The 23,041-nt window shown below is 48.0% G+C and overlaps 1 protein-coding gene across 1 annotated transcript; it reads right to left on the bottom strand.

Annotated features, from left to right (window-relative positions):
- Positions 1-2,415: 2,415 nt before the first annotated feature.
- LOC118094566 (uncharacterized) lies at positions 2,416-20,305 on the bottom strand. The gene is made up of 5 exons (XM_035135091.2): positions 20,059-20,305; positions 14,094-14,132; positions 9,849-9,875; positions 5,662-5,806; positions 2,416-2,758 (listed from the first exon to the last, which is right to left on the bottom strand). Exons 1-5 carry the CDS (start codon positions 20,303-20,305, stop codon positions 2,416-2,418), a joined length of 801 nt encoding a protein of 266 aa, XP_034990982.2.
- Between the last annotated feature and the right edge of the window lie 2,736 nt (positions 20,306-23,041).

Below are 23,041 nucleotides of genomic sequence, written 5' to 3'. Positions count from 1 at the left end.
CAGTGGCCAATTTTGGTTGGCGCTCTCAGCCTGAGATTGCTAGTACAGGCAGTGATTGTGTAACATACTACATGCTTGAGATTACATGCTATCAATCAAATACATAACTTTCAGGGGACACTTGAAGACAACAGAGTAAGTGCGGAAGGAGCAATGGAGGCCAAAAGAGATCTGCACCAAGTAGCCCTTGGTGCAACCTGAAAATTGTAAGCAACACAACACAACAGAGCTGTTGTGTAGACTATGAATCCCACAGGTCATTCCACCTTACATCTTGCATGATATTCCACATACCATAGGGAAAGAATACTGCTCCTTCTGCAAGGAATATGAGAGGGGGATGTGTTTTATTAAGGGCAAAGGCTGGTGGGGCAAAGTGAGGGGGCTGGCAATTCTTCCATGGCTTGGATTTTAATCAATCACAGATGAATTTGAGGGCTTAAAACACTCACTTCTCCTTTGAAGTGGGAGGTTTTTTGTTTTGTTTTTTTAAAGCAAAATGTGGAAAGACAAACCCTGGGATTTGTTTTGCCTTTAAAAAAAAGGAAAATGTTTCCAAACCCCTCAATAGAAGCCTGGGTGGGAGGATCTGCAAATCGTCATCTGGCTGTGGTGATCAAACTAATTAGGTAACTGGTACAAAATAAAGATTGTGAAATGGATTGCGAGAACTCTCTGAGAATAAAGAAGGGAGTCTGTCTGCCCTCGTCCACTGCTCACGGCGGAAAGTTCCGGCTGTCTTTTTTTTGGGGGGGGGATTTGTCTTAAAAGACTGCAAGTCTAAGCACACACATAGAAGTAAGTGCCTTTGGATAAAGTGGAGTTTCCTTCTGATGGGCAGGAGAAGGGAGACGTTTCGGTTAACAACCGAAGAAGGAATACAAAGATTGTTCAGCAGAGAAACTGCAGCTTTTAATGAAATGCAGATTGGCGCTTGTGCCTAATGAGAAACACTTTACAAAGACAGGCAGGCACTACTGGCAACTTGAAAAGAAACAGTCCAAATGTTATGACCTACAGAGCTTTTTCCCCCCATAATTTTTTTATTAAGTTTTCAAAGATTTAACATACATACTTCAATACATAAAAAATTTATCATTTTCTTTCTTCCCATCTCATTTTCCATTGCGTTTTTATTTTCCCCCCTCTGTGCATAGCTGCCAAGTACCCCGTTTTCCCCGGGAAACCCCGTTTTTACTTACCTTTTCCCGGTGGTCCCCCATATCACTTCGTTTCCCATTTTTCTCCGTTATTTTCTCCTGCCGGCGGCCATTTTTTCTTTCCGATTTGCCCTTCTATGGGCACCAAAAATGGCTGTGCCGGCTTCAAAAGTCGCATCTACGCATGTCTGGAAGCGCATAGACGCGACTTCCGGTGTCGGCGGCGGCCATTTTTGGTGCCCATAGATGGGCGGAGCGACACCGGAAGTTGCGTCGACGCACTTCCTGACATGCGTACAAGTGACTTTCGAAGCCGGCGGCGGCCATTTTTGGTGCCCATAGAAGGGCAAAGCGACACCGGAAGTTATGTTGACGCAACTTCCGGTGTCACACGGCTGCCGGTCCCGGATTCTGCAGTCCGGAACTTGGAAGGTAAACTGCTGTGCAATACCTTCTGTCTTTTACCATAACTTCAATACTGTATTCTCTAATACCTACTGTTGCTCATATTTCAGATCCTGCTTGTGAGTTCATCAAACTGCAATATTTCCTTAGGTAGTCCGAAAAAGGTATTCCATTCTTCTGGGGCTTTTTGTTAACATTGCTATTGTAGAAAAGCGTCCGTATGGGCTAATGTGTAATTGCAGACAAGCAGAATATGTAATTTCAGAAATAAAATTCAAGGGACGGGGAGTAGCCGTTAATGGACTATGCAGAACTGGCGAAGCAAACAGCAAAAATTAAAAGACCAGCATGACGGGCAGTTTGTGGAAGAATGGAAGCCCTTTTGGGAATCTCTGAAAAATATCATAATCAGATGAAATGGCAAGCAGGATTTGAAACATGAGCAGTAGAAGAAAGATGATAATATTTGAAATGAAAGAATATGTTCAGTACAGTCGCTTAAGCCGCTTAAGAATGCGGCGGACCCGGAATGTTTACTTCCGGGTTCCGCCGCATGCGCAGAAGCATTCTGCGTGCTTCGCGCATGCACTAAAGCGCTGCTCGGGCTGCGTACTTTTCGGGGTGCAAACGGCACCCCAAAATGGATTGAGTACGCAACCCGAGGTACCACTGTATGTGGATGGGATGGGATTCAGAGCAGCAGGTAGGAAAAGGCAGGAAGTCGAAGTTTAAAGAGAAATGTAAAACAAACTTGATAGCTGGAATTTAAAGATTTTAAAGTTTAATAAAAATGTGATGTAAAAAACCAGAATAAAATTCTCCTCTCCTTCACACTTCAGCCCAGTTGCTCTCAGTTGCCCAGAAGTGTTGCCTCCCCCCTCTCAGCATTTAGCAAGACCTCTCCCTTCCTAACTTTTGCCCACCGCAGGGGAGTTTGCAGTACAGTTTCGGGACCCCGTGTCTTCCGGAGGACAAGGGCGATGGAGAGGGGCACCAAACAGACCGGCAGGGAGGTCAAGATGACGACCACTCCAGTCGGTGGATGATGCTCTGCGGTGTCACTGGGTAGGGAGCAGTTGGCGAAGTACTCTGCGTGGATTCTCATGAAGAAGACGTCCAAGGTGGGACTGGCAACCGGACATCCCATCCCTTCAGCCAGCAACCCAGTGCAGAGGACCAGCTCGCTATACATGCTGTAGAGGGACAAAATGGGAAGGTTGTGGTGGATGGAACATTATAGGCTATTTGTCATGGATGCTTTAGCTGAGATTGCTGCATTGCAGGGAGTTGAACTGGGTGACCCTTGGGATCCATTCCAACTCTACGATTCTATGATTCTGGGGCATGTTACTTTTATGGGGCAAAACTTGACTTTTGCAAATTTATTCAGTGAGGGGTCTTAAAAATATGTGTTTGGGTGTGAGGAATTCAAATACAGTACAGTCGTACCTTAGTTTCCAAACAGCTTAGTTCTCGAATGTTTTGGCTCCCGAACACCGCAAACCCAGAAATGACTGTTCCGGTTTGCGAACTATTTTTGGAAGCCAAACGTCCAACAGGGCTTCCGATTGGCTGCAGCAGCTTCCGGCAGCCAATCAGAAGTTGCGCTTTGGTTTCCGAACGTTTTGGAAGTCGAACGGACTTCCAGAATGGATTCCATTCGACTTCCAAGGTGCAACTGTATGCTCTCTCTCTCTCTCTCTCCACATGTCTTTAGTGAGGGGGTCTTAAAAATAGGTTTTTAGGCATGAGGGAATTCAAAACTGCTTTTATTTTTGTGATTGGACAACATCATATTGTAAACCGCCCTGTGATCTTCAGATGAAGTGTGGTATAGAAATTTAATAAATAATAATAATAATAATAACATTTGTTGAAGAAGCACACGAACTGCTTTTGGAAAGCAAAATGTTTGGCAATACTTAATAAATAAATTAATGTTATATAACAGCAAGTACTTGGCAATCATTTGTAATGATTTCTGTGCAATTTTATAAACATTTTACTCACCAACCAAAACTAAATTAGATCAATCTAACCAAAATATCCTTTGAATTCCCAGGTTTTCAAAGTTTTCAAATTCCCATTTATAGAATTTGAAAGCTGACAAATTCAACACACCCTAATAGCACAACCAATGGATGAAGAGCCACTTCTGCCTACAGGAGAGCCAGGATATGTCAGGAACGAGGACCATCAGTGCCATATCCAAAAGTAGCTGAAAAAGAGGTGTGGGGGTACAGACAGGAGAAGCAGGGAGGTCAGAACGAGGCTTACAGGACCATGGACAGATCACTGGGATCCAGAAACCTGGCTTGACAGAATCCTACCTCCAAAGGATGCTCATAACCTTCCAGGCTGTGTATGTGATAAAGGGAAGCCATACTGGGGTAAAGGCGTCTTCTTCTATTTGTCCCCGTGCCAGTTTCAGTTTGTTGGTTAGTTTTTCTAATAAGGCTGTTTCCCATACTATTTGGTACCATTGGTTCATGCTTACTCCTGACAGGTCTCTCCAGTGTCTGGTTATGATGTTTCTGGCTGTTGAGACTAGGTGGGTTATGAGCTCTTTATGATGTGAATGGGCATTATTATCTTGGAAGATGTTTAGTAGGGCCAGTCCTGGGGTGACTTCTAATACTTGCTTAGTTATTTTGCATATTTCTTGTATGGTTGTTGTCCAGAATAGTTGGATTTTGGGGCATTCCCACCGCATGTGGAGGTATGTGCCTGTGGAGGTGCACCCTCTCCAGCATTTTGGTGAGGTTCCTGGGCAAATAAAAAAAAATATGTTGAAAAAAACAAACGAAAAACCTTCCAAGCATGGACTCCCCTTCTAAAGCTCCACCTCCATGTCTGAGGAGTGAAAAATCCTTAAAGGGACAACCCTCATCCCTATAGCATTGTGATAGCTTGCCTTTACTCCCTGCCTAGTGTATTCACTGCACCATCAACAAGAGCAGGAAATATATGGCATGATGGCAACCAATTTCTCAAGGAGGTCAGACTCAGGAGGAGCTGTCTCTCAGACCCTCCAAGTGTCCCTATTTTCCAGGGACGGCCCCAGATTTACAGAAGCCGTCCCAGTTTCTGGCTTGATCCTGGGACGTCCCACTTTCCCTTAGAATTGTTGGGTGATAACGCCAAGGCCTGGTGCCTCCCCCCAGCACAGCGTCACCCGGGATTCATCACTCTGGTCTCCCGTCACACTGATGTGGCCCATATCCAGGGACATGAGCACACGATTAGCGGAGTTCAAAACAGAAGCTCAGCCTTGAGGAGTAACATCTAATTTATTGCAAATTAAATCAGACGTAACAGAACAAAGAAAACACGGCTTCTCTCTCTGTCTTTCTTCCTCAGAGAGAGAGCTGCGAAAACAAAAGCTATACCAGGCATCCCCAAACTTCGGCCCTCCAGATGTTTTGGATTACAATTCCCATCTTCCCCGACCACTGGTCCTGTTAGCCAGGGATCATGGGACTTGTAGGCCAAAACATCTGGAGGGCCGCAGTTTGGGGGTGCCTGAGCTATACGAAGCGGAAACAGCGTGCAGTGGTACCTCGGGTTGAGTACCCAATCCATTCTAGGGTGCGTTTGCAACCCGAAAAGTACTCAACCCGAGCGGTGCTTTAGCGCATGCGCGAAGCGCCGATAGAGAGCTTCTGTGCATGTGCGAATCGCGCAGAACGCTTCTCACATGTGTGCAGCGGAACCCGGAGGTAAACACTTCTGGGTCCTCCGAGTACACAGCTCGAAAGTATGCAACCCGCAGCGTATGCAACCTGAGGTATGACTATATCTCAATTTCCTCTCACAAGACTCCAAAAATCAGTGCTGGAATGTAAACAGCACAGGAGGAATGGAATTCTCAACAAGAACGTCCCTATTTTCACTGTATAGATATTGGAGAATATGGTAGGAGTCCCTGTCTGCATTGGAGAAATGTTGGAATGTATGGTCTCTGCCATAGAGGGAACAACACACCAGAATGTAACCCCCACATAAATGGGGGGAGGCCTATGTATAAAATAAATCAAGAAACCAATCCCCCTGAGGTACCAGGAACCAGGTCTGTCTTCCACTCAGGAATCTATACCTGCCAGTTGTTTCCCAGAGGCACCGGCTGCTCTCTGCTGCAGCCATGATGGAGGCATGGAACTTGGGCCAGCAGAGCAGCGCTACCCAGTCATAGTAGGTATCTCCACAGTCACTGGCTTGGCCGTCCTCTTCTTCAAAAGGCCCTAGCCGAGAATGAGAGATCGGAAGGGAATTCTGACTGGGACTGCAGCAAGCATAAAGGCCCTGCCCCATCCCATCATACACCTATATCCAGCTCAGTGTGTGCCCCCGCCCCCTGGTCTCACTGCATCCTGCCAGCAATTCATTTATTAAACATCAGCTACTCTAGTACATCAGCCACTTCTAGTTTCGCCCTGGGAAGGAAGCGTATCAAACATTGCAGGTAACAGAAAGGATGCCTGATTCTGTTGTACCATCTACACCAGGCATCCCCAAACTGCGGCCCTCCAGATGTTTTGGACTACAATTCCCATCATCCCTCACCACTGGTCCTATTAGCTAGGGATCATGGGAGTTGTAGGCCAAAACATCTGGAGGGCCGCAGTTTGGGGATGCTTGATCTACACCGTGTGCAAATGGTGTTGAAGTGGGAGAGGAATCAAATCACATTCCAGCCAGCTTTTTACATTCAACCCAACAGGCAAACGGTGCATGTAACTAGGGTTGTGCATATCTGTTTAATAATAATAATAATAATAATAATCCTATATAATAATGTCCATGTTGTCCCTGCGTCCAGATGTCCCGTGTGTCCCTGGGGTACTGCGCATGTCCCCCAGAGACACAGGGATTGGACGGAGGGACAACCAGGGACACAGGGATTGGACCCGTGCTCTCAGGACACAGGGAACAGCCAACTGCCGCTCCGCCAACCGCCGCTCCGAAGCCCAGTCTCATGCTGGAGGTGCGCGGTGAGGCGGCGGGGGAGAGAAGCGCTCCCCCCCCCGGCAGCCTTGCCGCACACCTCCGGCATGGGACGGCGCTTCCTCGGGGAACCCGAGGAAGCCGAAGCGGCAGCGGGCGCGGAGGGAGGCCCGCTTTGGCTTGGCAGCGGCGGGAAGAAGGGGAGGAATTCCTCCCCTTTTTCCCGCCACCGCCAAGCCAGTCCCGGAGCCGAATTGCGGCGCGGCGGGGTTTTTCGCTGTTTGCCTCCCCCAGGGGAAGGCAAACGGCGAAAAACCCCCGCTGCGGACTGGCTTGGCGGTGGCGGGAAGACCCGCCACCGCCAAGCCAGTCCCGGAGCCGATTTGCGGCGCGGCGGGGTTTTTCGCCGTTTGCCTCCCCCAGGGGAAGGCAAACGGCGAAAAACCCCCGCTGCGGACTGGCTTGGCGGTGGCGGGAAGACCCGCCACCGCCAAGCCAGTCCCGGAGCCGATTTGCGGCGCGGCGGGGTTTTTCGCCGTTTGCCTCCCCCAGGGGAAGGCAAACGGCGAAAAAACCCCGCTGCGGACTGGCTTGGCGGTGGCGGGAAGACCCGCCACCGCCAAGCCAGTCCCGGAGCCGATTTGCGGCGCGGCGGGGTTTTTCGCCGTTTGCCTCCCCCAGGGAAGGCACGGGAAGACCCGCCACCGCCAAGCCAGTCCCGGCAGGCCGCTTCCTCTAGCGCCCGTTTTTAAACGGGCTAAAATCCACTAGTAATAATAATAATCCTATATAATAATGTCCAAGTTGTCCCTGCGTCCAGTTGTCCCGTGTGTCCCTGGGGTACTGCGCATGTACCCCAGAGACACAGGGATTGGACGGAGGGACAACGGCCAACCGCCGCTCCGCCAACCGCCGTTCCGAAGCCCAGTCTCATGCTGGAGGTGCGCGGCGAGGCGGCGGGGGAAAGAAGCGCTCCCCCCGGCAGCCTTGCCGCGCACCTCCGGCATGGGACTGCGCTTCCTCGGCCGAAGCGGCAGCGGGCGCCGAGAGAAGCCGGCTTTGGCTTGGCGGCGGCGGGAAGAAGAGGAGGAATTCCTCCTCTTTTTCCCACCGCCGCCAAGCCAGTCCCCAAGCCGAAGTGCGGCGCGGTGGGGGCTTTTCGCTGTTTGACTTCCCGGAGTGAAGGGGGAGGCAAACGGCAAAAAGCACCCGCCGCGCTGCACTTCGGCTCTGGGACTGGCTTGGCGGCGGCGGGAAGAAGGGGAGGAATTCCTCCCCTTCTTCCCGCCACCGCCAAGCCAGTCTCCGAGCCAAAGTATGGCGCGGCGGGTTTTTTCGCCGTTTGCCTCCCCCTGGGGGGAAGGCAAACGGCGAAAAGCCCCCACTGCGGACTGGCTTGGCGGTGGCGGGAAGAAGGGGAGGAATTCCTCCCCTTCTTCCCGCCACCGCCAAGCCAGTCCCGGAGCCGAATTGCGGCGTGGCGGGGGCTTTTTGCCGTTTGCCTCCCCCTTAGCTCGGGGAAGGCAAACGGCGAAAAGCCCCCCCCCCCCCGCGCCGCAATTCGGCTCTGTCCCCCACGCGCTTTAGTTTGGGGAAGCAGGCAGGGAGACGCAACAGCCCGGGAAGCTGCGGGCTGTTGCATCTCCCTGCCTGCTTCCCCGAGCCGTAGCGCATCGGGGGACAGCCGAAGAACGGCGGGCGCTGTTTGCCGGGGTTGACAAACCCCGGCAAGCGGCGTCCACCGATCTTCGTGTGACAGGCAGTGGGGAATGCAGGCAGGCAATAGAGCAAGCGCCTGCCTGCCTTCCCCGCCGCCAGCCCCCGGTGCTTCGTGCAGCGCTGCTGGGTGCCGACCCGGCAGGCCGCTTCCTTGATCTGGCGGCCTGCCGGGTCGGCGCTGATCAGCGCTGCGCGGAGCACCGGATCGAGAAGCCGGCATGCATTCTAGCGCCCGTTTATTTAACGGGCTGAAGACACTAGTAATAATAATAATAATGTATACCCCGCCCAATTGTCTGGGTTTCCCCAGCCACTCTGGGCGGCTTCCAACAAAGATTAAAAATACAACAAATCATCAATCATTAAAAACCTCCCTAAACAGGGCTGCCTTCAGATGTCTTCTAAATGTCAGATAGTTGTTTATCTCTTTGACATCCGCTGGGAGGGCGTTCCACAGGGCGGACACCACTACCGACAAGGCCCTCTGCCTGGTTCCCTGTAACTTGGCTTCTCGCAGTGAGGGAACTGCCAGAAGGCCCTCGGAGCTGGATCTCAGTGTTTTTGCTTCCTCCCTGTTTTTCTCCCTTAGTTTCAGTCTTAAATTCGGTTCTTCCCCTTTCCACATCACCTTGCAATCTTATTTCTTCTTTTTTAAAGTCACAATGTGAGCAAATCTCTGCAGGCACTTTCTCCCAATATAACATATTCTTGTAGATTATTTCCCACTAATGTAAGTGCCCTTTTCTGTTTAAAGGTAAAGGGCCCCCTGACCATTAGGTCCAGTCATGACCGACTCTGGGGTTGCGGCGCTCATCCCGCATTATTGCCCGAGGGAGCCGGCGTACAGCTTCCGGGTCATGTGGCCAGCATGACAAAGCCACTTCTGGCGAACTAGAGCAGCGCACGAAAATGCTGTTTACCTTCCCGCTTGGAGCGGTACCTATTTATCTACTTGCACTTTGACATGCTTTCGAACAGCTAGGTTGGCAGGAGCAGGGACCGAGCAACAAGAGCTCACCCCATTGTGGGGATTCGAACCGCCAACCTTCTGATAGGAAAGCCCTAGGCTCTATGGTTTAGACCCCATGAAAATACTTAGGCTAGAATAAATCACAGACACCTAGCAGATAAGTGAAGTTTTTACTTACAGAGTTCCAGTAAACAAGTCTCATCCATTGGCAGTAAAAGTAATGAAAGTAATGAAAAAGAAAGGTGCAAATGTTGAAGGAGAGTTGCATTTCAGTTCACATATTGGTTCAGGATGTATGAAGGATACAGGTTTGTGTTCCTCCCCCATCTCTGCGAAAACACCCTAAGTCAACCTTCACCACCCTGCCCTCTCCCGACATTTTGGACTTCAACTCCCATCAGCCCCCAGCTGGAGTTGTATTCCAAAAGATACGAGGAGGCACAGATTGGTGAAAGCTGAACTAAGCGGTGAATGCAGTGTGTGTCACATGTGAAAACCTCCAACAGAGGTCACCAAATAAAAAGTGAGATATTGGGTAAACAGACCATTTTGGGACGCAGATCTCATGAAAACAGAAGCCCGTGGCTAAAAGAAGAGTGAGGACTTCTGTTTCGCAACAGAGGGGATGGGAGGAGGAGATCACTGCTCACCTTCTTCATCTGGGTACAGGTAGGAGACTGGAAGGAGAAAGGAGATGTTAGTCTAGGAACAGCAGTAGGATGAGTAACAGTGATAGGGCAGGCCTGGGGACTCACGAAGTCAACTATTACCTTCCTCAAGGAAGGTCTATTTAAAGAAGGGGAACCTGCGAAGCCTGCTTCATCTCCCCTGTATCCACAATTTCACCTCCAGCTTTTGGCCCCAGAACTGACACAAACTTAAGAGGAAGACAGATGGAATCAGCCCAGTTGATCCGTAGATCAGATCAAAGCTACATCTTGGCATAGCACTCTTCTCTCCAGCAGAGACCAGCCAAATTCCTCCCCCCCACCCCAGAGGTTCCCAAGCGAGGGATGATGGAGATTATTAAATCTCTGCTGGGGGGGACAAACATCTGGAGGAGGACAAAGGCTCAGACCAGAACCCTGCTTAAGTTCATGAGTGTCTCTCTGAGGATTTTAATACTGGTTTTCCCTCCTGTCACAACTACAAGGAGCCTCTCTACATGTCGAGGATCAGGAATGAGGAAATTTGAGGTGACTAGCAAGCAAGGTATCCAGGCAACCTTAAGTCCCAATGTCTGCATTCAAATGCTGTGTTAAACCGTAGTTAAAAGACAAACCATAATAATAATAATATTAATAATAATAATTTATTATTTATACCCTGCCCATCTGGCCGGGTCTCCCCAGCCACTCTGGGCGGCTTCCAACAGAAAAATAAAACACAATAATCTATTAAACATTAAAAGCCTCCCTGAACAGGGCTGCCTTCAGATGTCTTCTAAAAGTCTGGTAGTTGTTTTCCTCTTTGACATCTGTTGGGAGGGTGTTCCACAGGGCAGGCGCCACCACCGAGAAGGCCCTCTGCCTAGTTCCCTGCAACTTGGCTTCTCACAACGAGGGAACCGCCAGAAGGCCCTCGGTACTGGACCTCAGTGTCCGGGCAGAATGATGGAGGTGAAGAAGCTCCTTCAGGTATACTGGACCAAGGCCATCCGTTGTATCTGAGTTGATCACAGTCAGAGTAGACCCATTGAAACTGATGGAGTTGAAGTTAGTCCCGTCTGTGCCATGCAAGGGAGGAAACTAGCCAGAGTCTCAGTGTTCTGATGTGTGAACCTAGACCCATGGTTTGTTTCCTACAACCACGCCATGTCCTTAGTTTACCTCCGTTGGAAGCTGTGCCTGTGCCAGCTTCACACATCACAACAAGCCACACTCTAGCTTGGTTGGGGCTTGTTTCCCCCTCTCCATGGTGAGTTTAAGAGCAGCTGATGTGCAGGAGATGTGCTTGTGCACATTAAGCTATACAGTGGTACCTCGCAAGACGAATTTAATTCGTTCCACGAGTCAATTCGTTTTGTGAAAAATTCGTCTTGCGAATCGCAGTTTCCTATAGGAATGCATTGAAATTTCTTTTTTTTGCCCATAGGAACGCATTAATTAAATTTCAATGCGTTCCTATGGGAAACCTCGGTTCGCAAGATGAATTCTTCGCGAAATGAAACCGTCTTGCGAGTCACCATCAGATCGCAAGACACATTCGTCTTGCGAAAAATTCGTCCTGCAGGGCATTCGTCTTGCGAGGTACCACTGTAGTTTATTTTAAACTATTGTTTAACATTGCACACCAAGCCAGTATATCTGGCAATTGGGCATCATCCTGCTTTCAAAAGTAAATCTTTTATTCTGGGCTGCAGTGGTCAATGGACATGAATAAACATACCCCAAGAAGCCAAAAGAGAGAGAGAATAATTCTTTTGAAAGCCATCTATGCCATCAGAACACCCAGGGACAATGAGTTCTGGAGATATACACTGGTGCCTTGGTTTGCAAACAGTCTGCTTTGCATACATTTTTTATTACAAACACGTCAAACTCGAAAGTGCGTGTCCCAGTTTGCAAACTTTTTTTGAATTACAACCCATTTTTTTGGATTATGAACAAATTTTTTTTTTTGTGGAGGCCCCATTGGCGAAAGCGCGCCTTGGGTTACAACTTGTTTTGGTTTACAAACGGACCTCCGGAACGGATTATGGTTGTAAACCAAGGTATTATGGTTGTAAACCACTGTATTTCATGTTGCACAATGCAATATTAACTTCTATCTGCCCTGGTGTCGTAAAAATTCACCGGTTGACCCTAAGTTTCACTGTTAAAAAAAAGAGAGAAGAAATCCCTGCCTTATCAGCTCCTTCCACATTGTTCCGAGTAATTTTTATAAACATCCATGGTTTCCTCTCAAGCATCTCCTTGTTCAAAAGGGAAAAAGCACCAAACGCCTTCCTTCCCAAGGCAGGGGCTCCTTATTCCTGGTCCAAAAATATTAGGTAGTTCTGGGATCTCTTCCAGTTTGGGGAGGAATGGGGAGGAAAGCACAGATGAAAAGTTCCCCCTTGCCCTAACCTCATGTCCCCATTAAAGAGGGAGGGAATCTGTTACTGTCTTGGGAAGGAGGTTACCACATTTTTTTTCCTGGCAGCATTCGTGTGCCTTTAGCACCGTCACTGCAGGCGCAAATTCTGCAGCTGAAATCTTTCCTCATCAATGTGCGGAGACACCAGAAATTCTGCACCTGCCAAACTACTGCTTGTCATACAATTTGTTTGTCCGTTCTTTCAATTTCTTGGCCCACCTTTCTACAATATATTACCCAAAGCGATCAATGTTCCATTATGTCTTTATCTATGTTGGAAGCCACACAGAGTGGCTGGGGCAACCAGGTCAGATGGCCAAGGTACAAATAATAAAATTATGGTGATGATTATTAACAGCAACAATTAAAAATATGTCAGAACACTTTTTTTAAAAAAAAGAGAAAATAGGACCAAACAGTGGTCACATTAAAACACTTTTAGATGAATTTAAAATGTATTTTCCTGACAGTGGAAAGAGAAGGGGCTAAGTCGGTAGTTCTCAAACATTTTTCTCTGGGCCACCAGACCCTCCAAGTGTCCCTATTTCCCAGGAATGTCCCTAAATTGGAGAAGCTGTCCCGGTTTCTGATTTGATCCCGGAATGTCCCGCGTTTCCTTAGGACATCCCTATTTTCATTGGAGAAATGTTGGAGGGTATGGAGTTTCCTGACCCCCCGAGCCGTCTGAAGGCAATCCTGTATAGGGAAGTTTTATTAAAATGTTTATATAATAATAATAATAATAATAATAATAATAATAATAATAATAATAATTTATTTATACCCCGCCCATCTGGCTGGGCTTCCCCAGCCACTCTGGGCGGCTTCCAACAGAAATATTAGAATACACTAATTTCTTAAAGATTAAAAGCTTCCCTAAACAGGGCTGCCTTCAGATGTCCTCTAAAAGTCTGGTAGTTATTTTTCTTTTTGACATCTGGTGGGAGGGTGTTCCACAGGGCGGGCGCCACTACCGAGAAGGCCCTCTGCTTGGTTCCCTGTAACTTGACTTCTCGCAGGGAGGGAGTCGCCAGAAGGCCCTGGGCGCTGCACCTCAGTGTCCGGGCAGAGCGATGGAGGTGGAGACGCTCCTTCAGGTATACTGGACCGAGGCCGTTTAGGGCTTTAAAGGTCAGCACCAACACTTTGAATTGTGCTCGGAAACGTACTGGGAGCGTTTAATGTTTTATTATGTTTTTATATATGTTGGAAGCTGCCCTGAGTGGCTGGGGCAACCCATTCAGATGTGTGGGATATAAATAGTAAAATGATCATTATGGAATGGGACGTCCCTATTTTCATCGGAGAAATGTTGGATTCTGGGCCACACTTGCTCGCGCCACAACAATTTTTTAAAAAATCGATAAGAAATACATTGGAAAACAAAACAACTCCCAGCAGTGCTTGATTTATAGCACAGAACACAACTACTTTATCATATGATCGTGAGACATCCAGAAAGTATAAAAGAATGCGGCTCCATAACAACACAAATCATTCCCAGAATATAATACTGATTGTCCTTGAATGTTCCCACCACACTCGCCATCCTCTCCAGCCACACCAGTGTGGCATGCCACCACACCCTTTGAGGACCACTGGGCTACGTGGACGTCCCTAGGGAGGGTCTTCTAAATCTAGGGTGTGGCCTCTGGGAAGACCCTCCCGTGTCCCCATTTCTTAAAGGCTCAGTACCCTCTGGATGAGAAATGTGGAAATGGCGAGGGAAAGACAACTGGGAAAGGGCAGTGGTGTGGATGCTAAGGACAGGTCTGCCCTCCTTGTTCCCAGAGAAGAAATATTTGTTTCTCTCTTACTTTCATCTTCAAAGTCATCATAGGTCAGTGCTGTGTATCCTGAAGGAGAAAAAAAAGGAGAGAAAGGTTGGAGAAAGAGAATTGCAGGAGTTCCTTCTGTCTCGGCCCCACCCTAAAGCCAAACCATCCAAATGTCCCTATTTTCCAGGGACAGTCCCAGATTTACAGAAGCTGTCCACGTTTCTGATTTAATCCCGGAATGTCCCACTTTTCCTTAGGACGTCCCTGTTTTCATCGGGAAAATGTTGGAGGACATGGAATAAGTCGTCCCCAGGGCTTTTTTTCAGCCGGAACTCAATTCCAGCACCTCTCAAGTGGGTGCCATTGCCGTTCTAGGAGAATGAGGGAGGTGTTCATGGTGAGTTCTGGCACCTCTTTTTCTAGAAAAATAGCACTGTGATCATGCCGGTTCTTAACATGCTGCTTGGTCTACATTGATCCTGGATCCTGATATGCCACAAGGGAGGGAGGGTTTACTTGATATGCGTTAGAAAATCCTCCCCTTGATTAGCCGATTCACATTTTTCCCTTCCCACTAATGGACACACTGGGCGGGATGGGGTGGGGGGTGGGATGCCGAATCACTCTGCGACGAGTTTTTATTTTCAAAATGAAACCAGTTTCTCAAGAAGTGCTTTTCAGGGGCAAGATCTAGGTCAGGGGTCAGCAACCTTTTTCAGCCATGGGCTGATCCACCGTCCCTCAGATCATGTGGTGAGCCAGACTATATTTCGGAGGGGGGAAAATGAACGAATTCCTATGCCCCACAAATAACCCAGAGATGTATTTTAAATAAATGCACACATTCTACTCATGTAAAAACACCAGGCAGGCCCCACAAATAACCCAGAGATGCATTTTAAATAAAAGGACACATTCTACTCATGTAAAATTTCCAGGCAGGCCCCACAAATAACCCGGAGATGCATTTTAAATAGAAGGACACATTCTACTCATGTAAAAACACCAGGCAGGCCCCACAAATAACCCGGAGATGCATTTTAAATAAATGCACACATTCTACTCATGTAAAAACAAGCTGATTCCCAGACCGCCCGCAGGCGAGATAGAAATGGTGATTGGGCCTCCCCCGGCCCGCGGGCCTTAGGTTGCCTACCCCTGATCTCGGTTGTGTGTGGACCATGCAGAGGAGGGGGGGGGAGTGCTGTACTCGGTCCCAGAAGAAATGTGTACAGCAACCTTTCACAGTCCATGTCTACATAGATGGGATTAAGTCTTAAGGCCTTACACAGAGACCTGTTTTTAGCAAATAACCCCAAGGATGTTTTCTGTTCAGTTTGCAGAATGCTAAAAGCTGTCTCCCTCTCAGTTACTCAGTCAGGACCAGGGCCGGCTCTAAGGCAAGGCTGGGTGGCGCAATGCGCCAGGGTGCCGGGGCGCCAGGGGGGTGCCGCGTTGCTGTGCCCGCAGCAGCCGCGCTAGGAATCGGGGCAGGTGGGTGGGTGCCGGAGGGATCTTCGCACCACGGCGCCAGGGCGCCAGATACACTTAAGACGGCCCTGGTCAGGACTGAACTTCCAAAAACATTTCATCCGCGAAATGTTGAAGGGTATGTAAAGCTATCACTATCGCTGCCCCTCACGGTGCAACAGATGGAAGAGGTGAAGGAGGACAGAATCTGGCAGTAGGAAAAGAGAAATCTAACTGGGGCTTCCCCAGACTACCCTTGTCAGTTCAGAATAACCGCTTTGGCTGCTCCTTTTTTTGCATATTGTATGTTTGTGCAGCTGCTGGAAATGGAGAGGGGCTCCCCTGTTTCTCTTCGTTTGGGTTGCTTTGAAGCCAGTTCTAAGCACAGCAGGGAGCTTCCTTGCCCTTCCCTCTGCCCCGCGAGTGACCCCAGGTCCACAACAAAGGTCCCTCAGGCTCACCTGCAAGGGAGTCACCTCCAGGTGTGCACCAACACAGCGTTATTATGCTTCAAGCCAGGATAACTTTGTCGCTTTATTCAAACAACGCAGCTGAGCCCAAGAGTAGGAAATCAAAAGCAACTTTGCTGCCGCCAACTAAAATAATCCAAGCTAAACACCAACAGATGTCAACCCCCCCCCATGAAGTTAAATACAATAGCTTTATAAACCATGAGGTAGAGCTTCTATGGAGAAGCTGGCCTCATGCATTCAGAAGAGGGGGGGGCGGGCTCAGCAAGGAAGGCAAATTTGTTGTAATTTGTTCCAAATGTTTGTTAAACTGGAATCAAAACAAGTCGTTTTGTGGGTTTCCAAATCACACAATTTCTACTGTGTTTTTTTTAATGTACGTTCTTCCAAGAGAAGGAGAACAGCTCCAAAGGATTGCAAATGTCATCGTAATTATTGCAGAGTCCTGGCCAGAAATTTGGTCAGGTTGTGGAAATCAATATGCAGTATAGAGGACCCCCTCCCAAACTGGAAACTAGGGCTTAGCCCCACTGAATTGAATAGGATTTACTTCTGAGTACTTTGCTGACAAAGGTCCGTATAGTTAAAGCTATGGTTTTCCCAGTAGTGATGTATGGAAGTGAGAGCTGGACCATAAAGAAGGCTGATCGCCGAAGAATGGATGCTTTTGAATTATGGTGCTGGAGGAGACTCTTGAGAGTCCCATGGACTGCAAGAAGATCAAACCTATCCATTCTGAAGGAAATCAGCCCTGAGTGCTCACTGGAAGGACAGATCGTGAAGCTGAGGCTCCAATACTTTGGCCACCTCATGGGAAGAGAAGACTCCCTGGAAAAGACCCTGATGCTGGGAAAGATGGAGGGCACAAGGAGAAAGGGACGACAGAGGACGAGATGGTTGGACAGTGTTCTCGAAGACACCAACATGAGTCTGACCAAACTGCGGGAGGCAGTGGAAGACAGGAGTGCCTGGCAGGCACTGGTCCATGGGGTCAGGAAGAGTCGGACACAACTAAACGACTAAACAACAACAACAGCAGGCATGCTTAGGCTTGCATTGTAGCTAAAAATCATAGAGTTTCCAAGCAAATCAGAACGAATGCTCAATAAAAGACTGGATGCATTCTAACATCCATGGGAGTTTTGTGGGAGAAAATCAGGATCAACGCTCAATTACATATACTGGTTGTCTTGATGAGTCCTTGGTCTTTTTTCCATACAATTCAGACAAAACTTAGGGTTGATTCCCCTCCCCCAATTTGCCTAATCTACTGCCAGTATCATGGTATTTTTCAGATCATGTAGCATTGAAAGACAACTATTTATTTTTTTCTAATAGGACGGGAAAGGGGACACTTACCTCTGCAAAAAAGCAAAAGCAGGATAGAATACAGGAGGCAAAGCCAGAGAGGTTGGAGCATTCTCATCACCATCTTGGAGAGAAACTCAGCATTTCTGCTCTCTTACCAAATTGCTCTCTGAGACCCCTATGGCCCACATCGACTTGGGAGTTTGGCTGCGTTTCAGCCCATGAAAGGGCTTGTCACACCCTCCCATGCACACTGGACCAGTTGTTGAAAGAACGAGCCATTCATCATAGATAACTATCAAGCAAGAGGCATGAATATCCTGAGGTTTGATGAACGGGAGATTATAGTTCCATGGGTGAACTGGCTTTGGAGAATTCTAAACATGCTCCAAGCATGGGCGTACCCAGCGAGGGGCAGGGGGCAGCTGCCCCCCCAAGAAGCAAATTTTTTTTAAATGGTTATAAAGTGATGAAACGAAACAAAATTAGGTAGGGCGATAGCGAATAATCAGTTGTTTACCACACTGAAATGGTGTAAAAACCGAGAAGTATCTAGAGCAGGCATGTCAAACCTGCGGCCCTCCAGATGTTTTGGACTACAATTCCCATCTTCCCCAACCACTGGTCCTGCTAGCTAGGGATCATGGGAGTTGTAGGCCAAAACATCTGGAGGGCTGCAGGTTTGACATGCCTGATCTAGAGCCACCTAGTGACTGGTAGAGGAATCCATGTCAGCCAGCCATTGGGATTCAAGGGAGGGAGAGGTCTCTAGCGGGCTCTAGCAGAGAGAAGAGGGAATCTTCTAGAGGGGTCTAGTGAGTTCCACGGCACTAAACTGAGCTACCCGCCGCCAAACTGAGCCGCCCACTATTAGTTTACCTTCTTATTTACATTTAGAAGATATCGAGGCTGCCTAAATGGATATAAGAAACTGGTTCCAAAAAGGTAAGGTAAGTAATTTCTATAGAAAATTAAAATTTTAAGGGTAAATACCTGGCTCAGAAGTACAATGGGAGAGCATTCGACTCCTCTCCCTCCCAGCCCATGATTACCTTAAATTATATCTTTTTAAATTGCATTTCATATTTCCCCTCTTTACTCTCTATTCAATTCTGATAATCACAAAATTATGTTAATTGTAAATCTGTGCTTTCTATAAACTATCAAGCTTCAAATCAGTCCTGACAGTGTTGTTAAATGTTGTTAAATGTCTTTCAAATACTCTGTAAACTTCCAGTCTTTATGAAACATTTGGTCCCGCTGGTTTCAGAATTTCCCAGTTAATTTCGCCAACTCAGCATATTCCACTATCTTTGTCCTGGATCGTCGGTAAGTCTTCTTGTTTCCATCTCTGTGCTAGTAAAACTCTTGCTGCTACAGTTGCATACCTAAACAGTTTGGGGTCTTTCTTGGTCTTATTTCCTCGCCTATTATTCCTAATAGAAATGCTTCTGGTTTCCTAGCAAATGTAAACTTTAACATTTTCTTCAATTCATTATATATCATATCCCAAAAGGTTTTGACTTTATTACAAGTCCATCACAAATGGAAAAAGTTGCCTTCCTTGACTGCATTTCCAGCATTCCTTATTTTTACATTTACAGTGGTACCTCAACTTCCGAAGGTTTCCACCTACGAAGTCAGCAAACCCGAAAGTATTTTCGCTGCGCGTGTGTTCTGCGCCTGCGCAGAAGTGGCGCACGTGGTCTGCACATGCGCAAAGCGCAAAATCGTGCTTCGCGCATGCACAAAATGGACGCTTCGACATCAGAAGGTTTTGACTTACTAAGAGCGCCGCGGAATGGATCGCCTTCATAAGTCGAGCTACCACTGTATACATTTTATAATCTCATTTTTCACAGATTCCAGGGAGATCCTTGCTTCTTTGATGCTGCTGTGCTGAGAAAATGCATAGGCACACTTGTTTTCCGAACAGTGGAAAATTGCATGCGGGGACCAAATGCCAACACAAGGTAAGGCATAATTAAGCGTATTGCGACCTTAAGCACACATAACTCTGTATTGCATTGCGAGTTTCATTTCACTGCCTTTTATTGTGGGATGTAATCCACTGGAGCAGTCAAGTACAACATTACCTGTATTGCTAGAGTGGACATGCAGGGGATGTTGATCCAGCCAATCAAACTTCCTGTTACACCTGGTCTGGAGCATCCTTCCTTTGCATGTGACCAGTAGGTGAGCGTGACCTTCCCAGACCTGGAAAAATAGCCACCTCCCTTCTTTTTCGTCCTGCCTGCTTCCTGCTTCTCCTGGACTGCACTGCTGGCTAAGACTCCCTGAGTTATCTCCCATATGGGGTAAACCCATTTCTATGTATTTGTAACTTTAAGCTAAAGCCTGCCTTCAGGGATCACACTGGGCTCTGCCTGATCGTGAGTCAACTTATTGTTGTTACTTATGAATAAGACTGTTGTGTCTTTATGCTTTTAAGAGGGATTCAAGGGATATTACCAGGACATATCCCAATCTGGACAAGCCAGATTGAATTGTTTATTGTCTTGAGAGATTTTAACAAGTCTGCAGCCAGCTTCCTGCCGTTTTATAGGGGAAAGCACTCTGCTATTGTGAAGAAACTTGCTAGCGTGAGTTAGGAAGGATAAGATTAATCAATATATCCTCTCCTGCTACCTACAGCATTCCCACATTTATTTGTCTGGCCAGTTTAAAATATGGTGCCTCTTTTTGTTGGCTAATCCATACGCTAAGATTTTGCTCTTTAGCAGGGACGTCTTTACCATTGGGCGTAGTGGCGCGGCAAGCCAGGGCGCCAAGCAGTGGAGGGCGCCAGGCGGAGAGTCCGGGGAGAGTCCGGGGAGGGGAGAGCGGGGAGGTAAGCGAGGTGGAGCGGGGGCTTGGTGCCTGCGCACCTCCAGCGCCCGTCGGAGGTGGGAAGGCTCCGGATGCTTTGCCGCAGTCCGGAGCTCTTTCCGCTGGCTCCGCGACACACCACCACCTCCTCGGCTGCGTGGTGTGTGCTTGCATCCCAAGCTCTGCGCATAATAAACCTGGCTCTACCACCGCTCCCCCCGTCCACTCTACCTCGAAAGACCCCTGCACTCGAGGCTACACACTGCAACTGCTGCCCCCAGCGCCCCTCCCTCCTTCCCCTGCTTCTCCACCACCTTGCACGGAGCCTGCCTCCTCCCGCTGCCCCCACCACCTCTGCACACCTTCACACGAGTCGCGTTTCCTTCCCCTGCCCGATCCCCTCCCAGTCACGCTCCCTTCCTCCCCAAGCAAGGACGGCAAGACTGTGGCTGAGTGAGCGTGATTCTCTGCTGCGGCGACGCGGACAGCCCAGCTCGCTTTGCCTGTCCCTGCCCGGACCTACTTCCCGTGCCACCTCCATCACGCCTGGCTGCCTAGCCCCACACCATGATCCCGCCGCGGGAGCCGATGCCCAGCCCCGCAGGAGCAGCACAGGGCAGCAGTGCGAGGGCGGGAGCAGCCTTTTCTAAAAAAAGGTCAACAACTTTGGGGTCCCTCCCCCTTAAAAAAGGTCAACAACTCTGGGAAACCGGGGGGGGGCGCTCCAGAGGGATCTTTGCACCACGGCACCGGATATGCTTAAGAGGGCCCTGCTCTCTAGCTAAGAAGCCAACAGCATGCTGAAAATGTATCAGTTACCCCTATGCTCAGGTATATGAAACCAATGAGAAGGAAAACATAGTTTTGAAGCCCGTAAGATAAGACCAATTCTATAAACACTCTGCAAAGCAGGGGGGGGGGGGAGATATTGGCACGTGGTTTCCCTGTAGCACTATGAGAGATATACAAACTTCAAGAGGGGGGGTGTTGCTTGGCTGCTCTCCAGCAAAAACTCAACATAGCCAACTCCCAGTGCCAAAACAAATGGTGGTTCAAGTTTCTGAAGTGTCAGAGACTATGTGAGAGTTTTCCCTCTTGGGATACGCTTGGAGGATGTGTATGTGGCAATGAGTGATATCGTTGCTCTCACCAGAGGCACATTTTGAAACAATGCGAGTTTGGTAAAGAGCAATTTGTTGTTGTTTCGTCATTTAGTCGTGTCCGACTCTTCGTGACCCCATGGACCATAGCACGCCAGGCACTCCTGTCTTGCACTGCCTCCCGCAGTTTGGTCAAACTCATGTTCGTAGCTTCAAGAACACTGTCCAACCATCTTGTCCTCTGTCGTCCCCTTCTCCTAGTGCCCTCAATCTTTCCCAACATCAGGGACCTTTCCAAGGATTCTTCTCTTCTCATGAGGTGGCTAAAGTATTGGAGCCTCAGCTTCACAATCTGCAATAGTGGTCTTTAAATGCATTGCATTTCAACTGTATTGTAACTTTTGAATAAATCTTGTGGGTTTTTTTTTGAAAAACAAAAACCAATAGTGGTGGTCTTTATAAGAAGGGAATGATTCACCTTACCGCTCTCCCCTTCATTAGGATGGAAAACTGCGTTCTATGTTGTGTATAAGTTCTAAACTACAATCTCTGACCAGAAAGTTCCACTCCCAGGTGCAAATATGTGGAAGCTGTCTCTGGCTTCTACTGGTGAAGAAAAGGTAATTTGAACATGCTAAAGAGCCTGTTCCAAGGGTGAGTCCAACCACAGAAGATCAGTTCTGGAGGCAATGTAGAGGTAAGGTCTCCAAGTACAGCCATTTCTGGGAATAAGGCAAAGTGGTTATATATACAGTAGTCATTTCCCACAGTATCTATATTTTAGACTTGCTTCTCCTCACCCTCCCTACTCCTGCCTGAAAGATTCTGTGGAACCCAGAAGCTTGCCGCACCGTGAACATGTCTCACTCTGAAAAGTCTGAAGTAGCCCCCTCCCAAGTAACACAAGGTCCTTGCCACTGCCACCACTCCCAGTTCCAACCCGAGGAATTGTGCTGCCTATCAGATAATGGTTAGGCTACACAATTCTAGTCTATTTTCCAGGGACAGTCCCAGAATTACAGAAGCAGTACTGGTTTCTGATTTGATCCCAGAATGTCCCACTCTTCCTTAGGATATCTGTATCTTCATCAGAGAAATGTTGGAGGGTATGGAGTTATGCAACCCGTGAACCAAGGAGATAAGTAACTCTACAACCTTTAGAAGACATCTGAAGGCAGCCCTGTATAAGGAAGGGGTTTTTTAGTGTTCAATGTTTTATTATGTTTTTATAGATGTTGGAAGCTGCCCAGAGTGGCTGGGGCAACCCAGTCAGGTGGGTGGGGTATAAATGATAAAATGATGATGGTGGTGGAACAGGATGTCCCTATTATGCAATAGGACGACCCTATTTTCATCAGAGAAATGTGAAGGAATAACTGAGAACTGCTAACAAAGGAGGAATGAACTGGGAGCTGCCAATAGATATCGGTGGAGAAATCCAGCCATCCAAGCTTTTATCATAGCACCGACGTCTCCACGCCCAAACACAAAACAGCAGGATTGTTCATCCTCTTTCCAATTCGGATTTTATTGTGATTTGTTGTTTATGGAGTAGTGTGTCTTTAAAAACAATAAAAATAAAATAGCATGAGCAGGTATCGTTTACAGATCCGTACAAAACAACCTGGCACTATATTCTATTCTGTTGCTAATCTTCTTCTTTGGCGACCACTCGTAGCCGACTAAGATTGTCTTCCATAAACACGGTTTTAACAATGGGTCCGTAAGTGACTGTGGAGGCCAATTCTGGATCCACACATCCTTCCACAGTGGGGACATTGGTTTCCAGGTGGGAGTTGATCACGGTGTG

This window comes from Zootoca vivipara, chromosome 13 (assembly GCF_963506605.1).
Source record: "Zootoca vivipara chromosome 13, rZooViv1.1, whole genome shotgun sequence".
In the NCBI taxonomy this organism is placed as follows: Eukaryota; Metazoa; Chordata; class Lepidosauria; order Squamata; family Lacertidae; genus Zootoca; species Zootoca vivipara.
Note: the sequence above shows the minus strand (reverse complement) of the source record. Positions and strands in the feature narration are given on the sequence as shown.